Consider the following 12,312-nt stretch of genomic DNA (forward strand, 5'->3'; position numbering starts at 1 on the left):
TTTCTTTTTGCTGTTTTTTTTGTGGCTTAAGTAGTAGGGCGCTTGTGCTTCTGGAAGATCTTTTTCTACCTGGTATGGTCAATTTCTGGGCAGGTAAGAAGGGGTATTTTGGTGCAGCACTTTATGGGGCATCGAGGCAATTTTGAGATTGATCCTAGCCTCGTAGGGTATATATTCCAGTGATTGGAGGTTAGGGGTGATATGATCTTCTATTGTAGTCAGCGATGAACCTTGCGGCCACCTTCAAGGTAGCCCTCAGCAGTGCAAGTTTGATTTTCGGAAAGACCCACAAGGGTGTCCCTACCATAGTCTAATTTAGATATCACAAGTGCTGGAACAGCTGGCTTGAGGTCTACTGTGGGAAGGAAAGGTTTTATTTTCCTAAATGTATCTAGCTGATGTTTAGCTCCTCTGGTGGCGGCACTGATGTGGTTTTGCATGGAGAGGGCTTTGTCGGAGATTATTTCTAGGGATTTAGTTGAGTCAATGTGTGGGATACAGTTCAAGGCAGTAAGATGTGGGAGTCAGTCTTTGACACTAGGAGCGATACTGGGCGGTGAGGTCAATAAGAATTCTGTTCTGAGGGCTTTAAGTTCGAGGTGGTTATGAATCAGCCAATGTTGCACTTTTGTCAAGGTCTTAAGGATGCTGATGTCATTGGGAGAGAACATCTTTATGTAGAGCTGAGTATCATCTGCATGCATGTGGCAGGAGATGTGAGAATTTGAAGATTTTGGTCAGGGGCTCCAAGTAGTGGTTAAACAATGTCTGGTAAAGAGTGCAACCCTGGGGGTGCCTAGCGTAACTGGCTCTTGATCAGAAAGAGCACAGTTGATCTCAACAAGCTGAGATCTTTTTTGAAGGAATAAAGCAAACCATTTTAACACTGTACCGGAGAGACCGATCCTTCTTTCATACGTTCATAGGATTTTCATGATTGACCATGTGGAACGCAGCTGACAGGTTAAGTAATATTAGTAAGCAAGATTCATTCCGATCAAGTGAGCATAGAGCATCGTCAACAATGTGTACCAGGGCAGTTTTGGCGCTATGGCCTGTCTGATACCAGATAGACATTGGTCGCGGAGTTGGAATTGCTCAATGTGACTGCAAAGCTGTAGGAGCACACCGTTTTCCGAGAGTTTGTTCAAAGCTGGGATGTTGGAGATAGGGTTGTAGTTGTTTGGCTCAGACTGGTCATGGTTGATTGTTTTTAAGATGGGAGTAACCTGGCCACTTTTTAGGCAGTCAGGTATGGAGCCTTGGGTAAGTGAGGCATTGATAATCCTGGTCCATCAGGGGAGTAGGAGGTGAATGGACTCATTAAGGAGTTTGGAGGGAAGGAGATTGTTGAGGTTTTTGCAGTATTTCAGAGAGTTTAGAAGTTTTGTGATCTCTTTGATCAGGGGTTTTAAAGCTGGACCATTCTGCATTGTTTTTAGATTTTGGGGAGCACTTCTCGGGCATTTGTTCTGGTCATGAGGGGTGGGGTGTAGGGGGGTGTCGAACGATAAGAGTTTCATATCGTTGTCCATATTGGTGTTGATTAGCTTGGTTTTCTCAGCAAAGGAGGCAATAGTTTCGCAATTATGTAGGATTTTGTTGTCTGGATGGGGCATTGCTTTTTCGGTTTATTTGGTTTGACAATTTCTAGCAGTTTTCTTGCTCAATTTATTGCAGAATCAAGTTGATTTTGAAAGAATGCTGCTTTGAAGTTTCTAATGTACTTATTTGTCATAGAAGTTAGAAGTTGATCGGAGAGGAGGTATGTATCCATGCTCTTTCAGCAAGTCTGAGGTATCAGCCTTTCTCGTTAATGTCGCAGTAAAAGCAAGGATTGGATCTTTCTGTCTTTAGTTGTTTGCGGGCAAAGGTATCCGCGATTTTCGACATGGAGTGATGTGATCCGTGAGGTCATGAGTGTCATACATGTTGGAGGGAGGGAGCATGTTACAGTTACTAAGAGAAAGCAGCGTGAATGGGTTTATGTTGTGGGTGTCTCTGACCCAATGTTTGGCTTTCACAGGTTGGCCCCTAGAGATAACTGCCCTTTCAGCTATGAAGATGGTGATGCAATGGTGGTCAGTCCAGGCGCAAGGTAGGATAGATTCAATTTGTATGGTTTTCTCTTTTGCTTTGATTAAATCTAAGGTGGCCCTTTTGTTATAGGTAGGGATGTTGCAGGCTTGGATAAGGCAGAGATCCTGCAGGCAGGATTTAAAACTGTTCATGAAAAGGTTGCAGGAGTTGTTCCAATGAAAGTTGAAGTTGGCAAGAAAAATCTGGTTGTTACGCTCTTCGTTATAGGCGGAGATTATCTCAATGATCTATTTGATGAATGTGTGGATATCTATGGGAGGGTGATACATTGTGTGAAAGGAGCACATTGATTTGTCATTGGTGGTGATGGTGATCCGCAGATATTCTCAGGAGGGAGTGATGGAGAATGCGTTTGTTTCATAGATAGCTTGGAGCTGTAGAAACAGGCTAGGCCGCCCCCAGAGCGGCCTGAATGGTCCAGTCTGATGTCATGACTGAGAAGCACTAGTATGTCAAGAATTGGGGATGAGGATCAGTGATTATAAGGGTGTCAAGGTTAAGTATAAGATCAGCTATGTCAGCCACATGTTTCACAGTAGAGCAACAATTGAGTAACATGTATTTAAGGAATGTTCAGGTGGTATTAGTAGAAGTATGGGACCTGGGTACTTATTTAAGGTCCGTTTTATTAATGTACCTAGAGTTAGGATGGGATTACCAGAGAGGGTAAGTTATAAACACCTGACTTTTTCCAGCAGCCATAACGTGGTCAGTTGGAAGATGACTATAAGTGGCGAGAGGGGAGAAGATATCATTATTTGATAGCTGTCTGACTAGCCTATTGGGTAGAGAGGTATAGTCAGGATTTGGTTTGCAACTCCAGCTAGGCTGGTGGGACCCATGTACTGGCAGGGCGAGCAGCAGTGTGGCATTTGGGAGTTTGCTTGTTGTGACTCTAGTGGTGAGTCATATGTAAGGATCAATTATGTTCCAGGCTGGAGGTGACAGGCACTAGTTTAAGGATGTTCGCTCTAAAAGCTGTAGTTTCTGATTTTATGGTCTCAAGCGTAGAGTTAGTGTAGCGACTTCTAATGGGCTCCTGTCTGGTGGAAGCACTGTGATATGAGGATCTAGTGGAGTCCGGACAGTGGGGGGTGTGGGGGCAAATCGTTTGTAGGGTCCACACACTGATTCATGATAATTGCTGGTTGATAGGGAGTGGTGTATATACTGTTCTGGTTGATGGGAGTGTTGGTCCAGGATTCTTTAGAAGGTTGTAAAGGAGTGGTGTTGGGGTGTTGTATTCATAAGGCAGTGCCAGCATTATCAATAGAGGAAGGGGAATGAATCACTGCAATTATACCCGTGGATGAGTGGGTGTCCGCCATGGGAAAGTGGTGGGAAGAGGGGAATGGGAGGTGAGAGAGATGAGGTTGTCATGTCAGAGGGGAGTTGTGAGTGGGCAGGAGGGGCAGTAGCCATGTCTAACTTGTTCTTCATGTAGAAAAAGAGATTCACAAAGATTGCAAACTGAAGATTTAATGAGCACAGTGCCGTTATAGATGGAGATGGTAGCTTCCATATTGTACAAAGGCGAGAATGCAATATTGAGTTGATGACAGTGTGGAATTTTCTTGGTGATGATGGTGTTGAGTAAAGAAGATAACACTTTCATCCATTAAGCACACCCATTGGTAAAGAAGATGAAGTCATTCAGTATAGAACCCTTGTTGTAACAGAAGTAGGAGTCTGTGATAAGAGTTTCTTTATTTAGGTCGTGAATTTCATGTTTTAAGATTTTTAATGGCATTTTGGTTAGGTTAGGAGGGTAGTTTATTATGAACAAATTTCCTGCAGTGAACAGTAGGGAGTTAAGCTTGTTGACGTGCTGTGTGCTGCAGACAGGGGAGAGCAAGAGAGAGCAAGGTGGTGGCCTCTTCCAAGATGGCTGTCCATTCGGAGGCATGAGTGGTAGCTACTGCAAAGAGAATCCGGCAAGTCCCTTTTCCATTTTTGTTTTTTGAGTCCGTGTAGTAAATCCTAAGTCAATTTCTATGAAAGCTGATGTGCTAGGGATCAATGAACAAACAAGGGGTCAAAAGGAAAAAGAAATTAACTATTAAATTTCGGCAAAATGTCATTAAGATAGGGTAAAAAATGGCTGGGGAAAGGAAACTCAAAAGGATATGACGGGGGAGTCAGGCAAGCACCAACGGTTAAGGAATCAGTCACCAAAGATACAATAAGAAGCACACTCAGTCAGTAGGAAACATGTGTGAGAGTCTTGAGGTAGGGTGCTATCGGGCGCTAAATAAATGCCAGGAAAATCTAAGTCAGGCAGCTTACTGCCTTCTAGCTGCAGGAATAATGCCGCAGCTATGCAACTTTTATTTGTTCATGCCTAGAACTAGTGTTTGCCATTGTTGTATTGGTACATAAGGGTTGTAGACTTTTTATTAATCATCTATTGATTTTGTGCATTTCAAGACTATACACCTTCACACAGATTCATTGCCAGTAAGATGTTCCATTTTTCATGTAGCTTGAAATTGTGGTTTCTATTAGTCCCAGACCATGCTTGGTACCAGTTAAAGTTTGATTCAGGTGAATTTTGAGAAAATTCGTTTTTAAAAGTAAAACTGGAAAACAAAAAACAAACCTAGGTGTGAGAAAGTGAATAATTAATTGTGGTGGAAGGAAGTGTACAATTAATAAGGTCACTATCTTGTTACATCCTGTAAAGTGTTTAGGTCATTTTAACCTAAGCTCTTCCCCTGATAGTAATGGCACGGAGAAGACCGGCTAAACTTAAGAAAATATGTAAACCATGTAGAAGAACCAAAACAGTTAAAAAGTCAAAAACACAACACAATAAAAATACTTAATAGAATAAAATGTAATGATCAAAGTGACTTCAAACTCAGTGGCACCTAAATGACAATCATTGAATTCTGAGAACTGGAGATATGAATTTCTGAAGTTTGAAGTAAAAATAATGGCAAAAAGCGTCAAAGGTAGTTGATGGTGGCGGTAGACCAGGACGTAGGCATGATTTCTGGCTAACCAAATGGAGTATGGGTCGACTACACCAACCACGTTCGACCCAGTAAGAGGTTTTACCTTAGGACTTAGTCTTTTGTCTGGTAGTCTAGATGCTTCAGCGGGGCAAGCAGCTGACTGTATCCGAGGAGGGCTCCATGACGTCAATTAGTCATTGGACAAGATCCCGGTGAAATGATTGGTTTTGGTGGAAAAATCGAATTTCATTCTCAGGGAAGTCCTTGCTGGTCAGACACTTTTGGTGACACTTTTGGTGACTTCACCTGTGCAAGATATTATTACCTTCAGATTTTTTTTTGGGAGCTTGAAAATCTTCCTGTGGGTCACAACAGTAGGCTGTATTGAAAGAGGGCTCCTTGAGGCCAGATACCTTCACAGCAAGGTCAACCTAAATTGGATTTGCTGCTGTGCAGAAGCTCTGAGTGGACGGGGGATACCTATTTCTTCAGCCCAAAGCTGCAAGACACTTTGGGCGGATTGGCTTGGCAGTTTCAGGGACATTAGGAGGAATTCAGTTACACACAGCTAAAGGACCCAGGAAAATGCTGGCTAATATTGAATATTCAGTAGGGTTGTCTTCAGTTGGATGAGGGGCTTGGGGTGGGATCACAGTTAGTCTTTTTCCAAATGCGGGTCAGTTGATGTGGGTGCTGTAAGCTCCACACACTATTCCTCACAACGGCCCTCAATGCTTCTTTGATGCTGCAGTTTATACCTATTGAGCTATTTATTGGTCCATCAGGTGCGTAACCAATCATGATCCCTATGTCCATTGAGGTTTGAGGAAGTGTACAAGAGGTGCTTTGCTTCACAGCATCATGAATGGGATGCAGCTATGAGAAAATGGGCAACTTTTTGGAGCTGATAAGATGGTTTGTCTGCAAGGCTCCTTCTAGTTATCCTTCCTTACAGAGCCACAAATTGATCTTATCATGGGCAAAAGTTACATACGGGCATCCAAAGAGGGGGCTGTATTTGTTGTGCAACTCCCTACTAAGAATTGTTAATGTATTGAAAACCCTGTGTTTCCCGCTTTCGTTAAGATCATTGGAGCTTAGCGAGTCACTAACTTCAACTATATTGGCTCTTTACAAATAAAACAAGAGTTTCCATTCAAAAAAGTTGATTTTGTAGTTTCATATCTGAAAGAAACATGTAGTGATAGATTCCTTTGGAATTACCCCCAGGCGTCCGACTGAATCCGGAAAGTTTTCTTCAGCAGTACCCCAGTGCGTCGGAAGGTGGTGTCTTGTGGCTCCGCGTCCGTCATTGCCGTCGTGATGACATCCGGCAGCTACTTAGACGCTGCCCTCGCTCGCAGACATCAGTTTTCTTTTTCCGCACTAGCAAGCACAGATCCGGAGAGAGCGGTACCCCCAGTCACTTTTTGACTGAGTTTTTCAAGTCGATCGACTCCTGTTGCTTTAGGGATGCCCGGTTTCAAGTCCTGCGGGGACTGTCATCGAATGATGTCAGTGATGGGCGCACACAGCATGCGTCTCTACTACCTGCCGGGCCATGGCGCGGAAGACTGTGCGGGAGCTGTCCCGAAAGTTGCTTGAAGTCCAGCAGTCTGCTCCGTGCTGTTCCAGGTCCCGGTCCCGTGGGAGGTCTAGGGACCGCTCCTGGAGCCATCACCATCTATCGTCGGGATCTAAGTCTTCGCACTCGAGGTCAGGTAAGGCGCAGCATCACAAGAAGTCGTAGAAGCACCATCGCTCTCCAGCTTCCACTCACCCGACGCGGCTTAGGGTGCGTGTGGTGCCTCTCCTGCGGAGCCTACGCATTTGCCGCCGGTCTACCCGCCCTTCCTGGGTCCATTGGAGACTCTGGCCCAGCTGCAGGAATTTCTGTCAGCCATTGCTCGCCTCTTTGGGCTGTTGGGCCCTACTGGCGTGCCTTCGGGCCCCGGCTGTCCGACTGTGGGCCCTCGCTCTTCCTTGGCGGCGCCTCTGGCATCGCTGTCTGCTCCGGTCCCGGCACCACAGGGTCCTCAAGGATCCAGGCCTGGATCCCGGTCGATACCGGTTGACCTTGTGACACCTCCACTGACGTCGACCCCACCAGCACCACCTCCGACATCGGCCTTTCCCCTGGACGACGACGTCCCCGGTTTCATCCCTGATGTGGACACAGCACTGGAATGAAGTTGCTCGATGCCGATTACGACACTGATGGGGCCTTGCGACCCCTATGCCCAACCTCTTTATTTTCGGCCTGTTCAGCAGCCTTCGGAGGAAGGGGAGGTGTCTGAGGACCCTCTCACAGCCCAGTGTGAGTTTGACCCGGACAGGGTAGAGGAATTTGGGGATGCCAGCGTTCTTGACACCTCTCCAGACCTTGGCATGCTAACTCCTTCTACTGTGGCTACGGAGGAGGGTGCGAGTTATGCAGTGGTGTTGCCTAGGGCGGCCGAGGCTCTCCCCCTCGAACTCCCTACAGTGGCCGTCAGGACTAACCTCCTGTCAGAAGTGCTTCAGCCGGCGGCTACCTCTGCGGAGCCTCTGCTGCCTTTTAATGATGCACTTTCAGACGTTATTTTGGGCACCTGGTCCAGGCCCAACACAGGGGCTTCTGTGGATAGAAACGTAGCCAGAGGCCATCGCCTGGCTTCGGGCGACCCCATTTTCCTTTCCCATTACCCCACCCCTGAGAGCTTGGTTGTCCAAGCCTCTGCATCCCGCACCACCAGACAGGGAATCCAAGAAACTGGAACAGTTTGGTAAGAATTTCTTTTCTTCCGCCAGTTCAGGGCTGCAGTCTGTGAACACCACATGCCTCTTGGGCCGCCATTCCCACTCTGTGTGGGATACTGTGGCGCAGGTGCTGCCTCAGTGTCCGGAGGAGGCCCGGACAGGGCTCTCTCAAGCGATTGCTGAAGGGAGAGATACAGCGCAGTTCAAGGTTTGATGTAGCCTTGACACGGTCGACCCGCTGGGCAGAGCGATTTCCATGACAGTGGCGACCACTAATTTTTCGGGGGATGTCCAGAACAACTTGATGGACATGCCCTAGATGGCATTCGCCTTTTTGGCAATAAATCCGATTCTCTACGGCCAAGTCCTTGGGCCTTTCGGCCATGCGCCCTCCTCCGCCTTCAGCTTTTCGCTCCTTTTGTGGCCACGGAAGGAGCACCCTGGCACGTTAGCTTCAGAGCCATAGGCCTGTGCAGCAACAGTCTCAGCACAGACGTAGGACCAGCCGAGGCGGGCCAGCGGGCGGGTCAGTCAACCGCCACTCCAGCCACCACTGCCTCCCAACCTTTCTAGCCCGGTATTTCAGGTCTATCAAACGCTAGTGGGCGGCCGGATCCGCCATCACCTCCCCCACTGGCACACCATCACTTCAGACAGGTGGGTTTTACATATAGTCCGAAGGGGCTATTCCCTCCCATTCGAGAGTACCCCCCCAGCCATGCCACCCTAGTACCACCGCATGCCATGGGATCACTTGGCACTTCATCAGGAAGTCGCTGCCCTCTTGGCCAAGGGGGCCATCGAGCTTGTTTCTGTGCCAAAAGTAGAACGTGGTTGTTATTCCCACTACTATCTGGTGCCCAAGAAGGACAAGGGCCTGCATCCTATCTTGGATCTCAGGGATGTCAATCGCTTCCTCCAGAAGGAGAAGTTCAAGATGCTAAGTCTGGCTCAGGTCTTGTCTGCTCTCGACCCTGGAGACTGGATGGTAGTGTTGGACCTGCAGGATGCGTTTTTCATATTCCCATCCTGCCGGCCCACAGGCGTTACCTGCGGTTCATGGTAGGCCACGAGCACTTTCAGTTTACCATGCTCCCCTTTGGCTTTACCAGCGCCCCTTGGATGTTCACGAAAGTGATGGCGGTGGTCGCAGCTCATCTGCGCAGATCAGGGATTCTGGTCTTCCCCTATCTCGACCACTGGCTGTTGAAGGCGGGCTCACCCCAAACAGTTGTCTCCCACCTCCAGACTACGGCCGACCTCCTGCATTTGCTGGGGTTCTCCATCAATGTGCCGAACCGCACCTGATTCCCTCTCAGAAGCTGCTCTTCATCGGAGCGGTTCTGGATACGACGCAGTTACGGGCCTATCCTCCCGAACGGCGAGTCCATTATATTCAGGCTATGATTCCGATCTTTCCTCCTCTATCCTGGGTTTCGGTCAGGATGACCCTGAAGCTGCTGGGCCTCATGGCCTCCTGCTGGTCACTCATGCCAGATGGCATATGCGGGCTCTGCAGTGGGACCTGAAGTTCCAGTGGACTCAGCATCAGGGGAACCTGTCAGATTATGTCCAGATCTCAGAGGGCACTGCACAGCAGCTGCAGTGGTGGCTCACGAACCGGCATTGGGTTCGAGGCAGATCCCTCAGCCTTCCCCAACCAGAGCCCACAGTAGTGACGGACACGTCCCTCCTGGGATGGGGGGCCACATGGGAGAGGTGGAGATCAGAGGCCTCTGGTCTCCGGCGGAGTCCAGGCTCCATATCATGCTTCTGGAGCTTTGGGCGATCTGACTTGCACGGAAGGCATTCCTTCCCTCTGTCAAAGGAAGAGTGGTGCAGGTGTTAACAGACAACACCACTGCCATGTGGTATTGCAATAAACAGGGCGGGGTGGGGTCGTGGACCCTATGTCAGGAGGCTCTGGCCCTCTGGACATGGCTGTAACAGCAGGGCATTTCCCTGGTGTTTCAACACCTGGCAGGTTCATTGAACGCCACGGCGGATGAACTCAGCTGCATGTGCATGATGGATCTCGAATGGCGTCGTCACTTGGACGTGGTGCAAGGCCTCTTTCGACAGTGGGGAGAGCCTCGGTTAGATCTATTTGCCACCGAAGAGAACGTGCAATGTCAGCAATTCTGCGCGTTGGAATTTCCAAGGCGGCACTCGCTAGACAACGCTTTTCGTCACAAGTGGAATTGCGTATTGTTGTACACCTTTCCGCCTATACCACTTCTGCCCAGAATGCTGAAGATCAGGCGCGACCGGGCACAAGTCATTCTTGTGGCCCCGGACTGGGTTTGAAGAGTTTGGTATCCCGAGCTACTCCGTATGACGATCGATCCCCCAATCCGACTGCCTCTTCTGGAGGATCTTCTGTCGCAGCAGCAGGGGACGGTCCTCTACCCGAAACTGTTCAGTCTCCACCTCTTTGCATGGAGATTGAGAGGCGGCAGTTGATTCCTTTCGACTTGCCTCCTGAAGTCTGTGATGTCTTTCTGGCAGCCAGGCGTTCCTCCACTAAGTTGGTATACCCCTGCAGGTGGAATACATTTGTGGCATGGTGCACAGCATAGGCTGTGTATCCCCTTTCTGCCCCTCTTTCAGAAGTTCTTCTGTTCCTTCTTTCTTTGGCCCAGCAGGGCTCTGCTCTGGGCACTATCAAGGGCTACCTGTCTGCTATTTCTGCTTTTCTCAGGCTCCCTGACCAGCCCTCTCTTTTCAAGTCTACTGTTGTAAATAGATTCCTCAAACGTATTACTCCTCTTTTCCCTCCTATTCCTTTCGTAATGCCACAGTGGTACTTGAACCTGGTTCCTACATATTTAATGTGCGCTCCCTTTGAGCCTCTTCACAACTGTCCTCTTCGTCTGCTGACTTTGAAGACTGCTTTCCTGGTTGCCATCACCTCTGCTAGGAGTGTGAGTGAGCTCCAGGCTGTTTCTTGTAATCCTCCTTTTCTATCTATCCATCCGGACAAGATTGTGCTCAGAATACGTCCATCCTTTCTGCCAAAGGCTGTCACTGCCTTTCAAATCGGGCAGACCATCACTTTGCCCACCTTCTTTCCGCCTCCGCATCCTTCCAGCGAGTAAGAGAGGCTCCACCGTCTGGACCCAAAACGTGTGCTCTCATTTTACCTGAACCGCACACAACAGTTCCGGGTGAATGACCAGCTCTTCATTGGCTTTATTGGTGCTAAGAAAGGTCCGGCAGTACATAAGCGGACTATCTCCCGATAGGTTGTCTTGTGTATTAAAGTCTGTTATTTTCTGGCTAAAAAGGAGCCTCTGGTGGGGCTACGTGCCCATTCCACCAGGGCGATGGCTGCCTCTACGGCATTGGGACATGATGTCCCCTTACAAGACATCTGTCAGGCAGCTACGTGGGCCTCGCTGCACACTTTTACTAAGAACTATTGTCTGGACATCAAAGTCCGGAGAGCTGGCTTCTTTGGCCGTTCTGGTCTCCGGGACTTTCTGGTGTGATCTTGGTTCGCAGACCCACCACCCGTGTTGGTATTGCTGGGGTATCTATTCAAAAGTATGGAATCTATCACTACATGTTTCTTTCAGATGAACAAGTTATACTTACCTTTGGTAACTATATATCTGTAAGAAACATTAGTTAGTGATAGATTTCTTACCGCCCCACCCATCCTCCCCGTTCTGCGAACTGATTTCTAGGGTTAAGGTCATCCCTTTCAGTGCCCTATTTTCAATGCACCAGTGGTCAGTATCTTGCATGGATCTGCGTTCCTGGCGTGGAAAGTAGTGTACAGAACAGACGTCAGTGCGCGAGGGTGACGTCTAAGTAGCTGCCGCGACATCATCTCGGCAACCACGACGCCAGCGACGGACGCGGAGCTGCACAGCTCCATCTTCCGATGCGCAGGGGTACTGCTGACGAAAACTTTCCGGATACAGTCTGACGCCTGGGGGTAAGTCTAAGGTAAGGAATCTATCACTAACTAATGATTCTTACAGATATATAGTTACCGAAGGTAAGTAACTTGTTTGTTTATTCACTTATTCTTACTTATGTTTGTTATTTACAGTAAATATAATCACATTCATAGATATATTTGCTAAATTTGACTTTGTCCTTTTTCTTTTTTAGAGTCTTTGTTTGTTCACGCCAACAGGAATAAAGGAAGGACAATCGCGTCTCATTCCTGCTGGGCCTGTCGCATATGGCACTACAATATCTGCACATGTAGCCAAATCCAGAAACACTCTGTTAGTAGAAGATATTCTGGGGGTAAATTGCATTGTGCTTTTAAGGAAAACCTGCTAACTAATGCTGGTGGGGTTAGTTAAATTAGATAAGATGTATATCTCAATTCTTTAGTATGTAACCAAATGTACATTTTTAAGTAAATTAGCATTTTATTTGTACTTTATTAATTTAGTATTTGTTTCATAGTATCATTCTGAAATCGAATTTTCTCTGTTATGGGCTGTACGGGATATATACTACAATTGATGTATTTTTACCCAAATATGAGTGGTTC

At 47.7% G+C, this 12,312-nt stretch overlaps 1 protein-coding gene across 8 annotated transcripts in view; it reads left to right on the forward strand.

The window, feature by feature from the left end:
• PDE10A (phosphodiesterase 10A) overlaps positions 1 to 12,312 on the forward strand; it is a 1,305,213-nt gene that overhangs the window by 610,550 nt on the left and 682,351 nt on the right. For all 8 annotated transcript variants that reach the window (XM_078648625.1, XM_078648626.1, XM_078648627.1 and 5 more), the window contains one exon: positions 11,919 to 12,059. In XM_078648625.1, the coding sequence (XP_078504751.1) occupies positions 11,919 to 12,059 (141 nt within the window). The remainder of the gene's footprint in view (positions 1 to 11,918; positions 12,060 to 12,312) is intronic.

This window comes from Lissotriton helveticus, chromosome 6 (genome assembly GCF_964261635.1).
Source record: "Lissotriton helveticus chromosome 6, aLisHel1.1, whole genome shotgun sequence".
Lineage (NCBI taxonomy): Eukaryota > Metazoa > Chordata > Amphibia > Caudata > Salamandridae > Lissotriton > Lissotriton helveticus.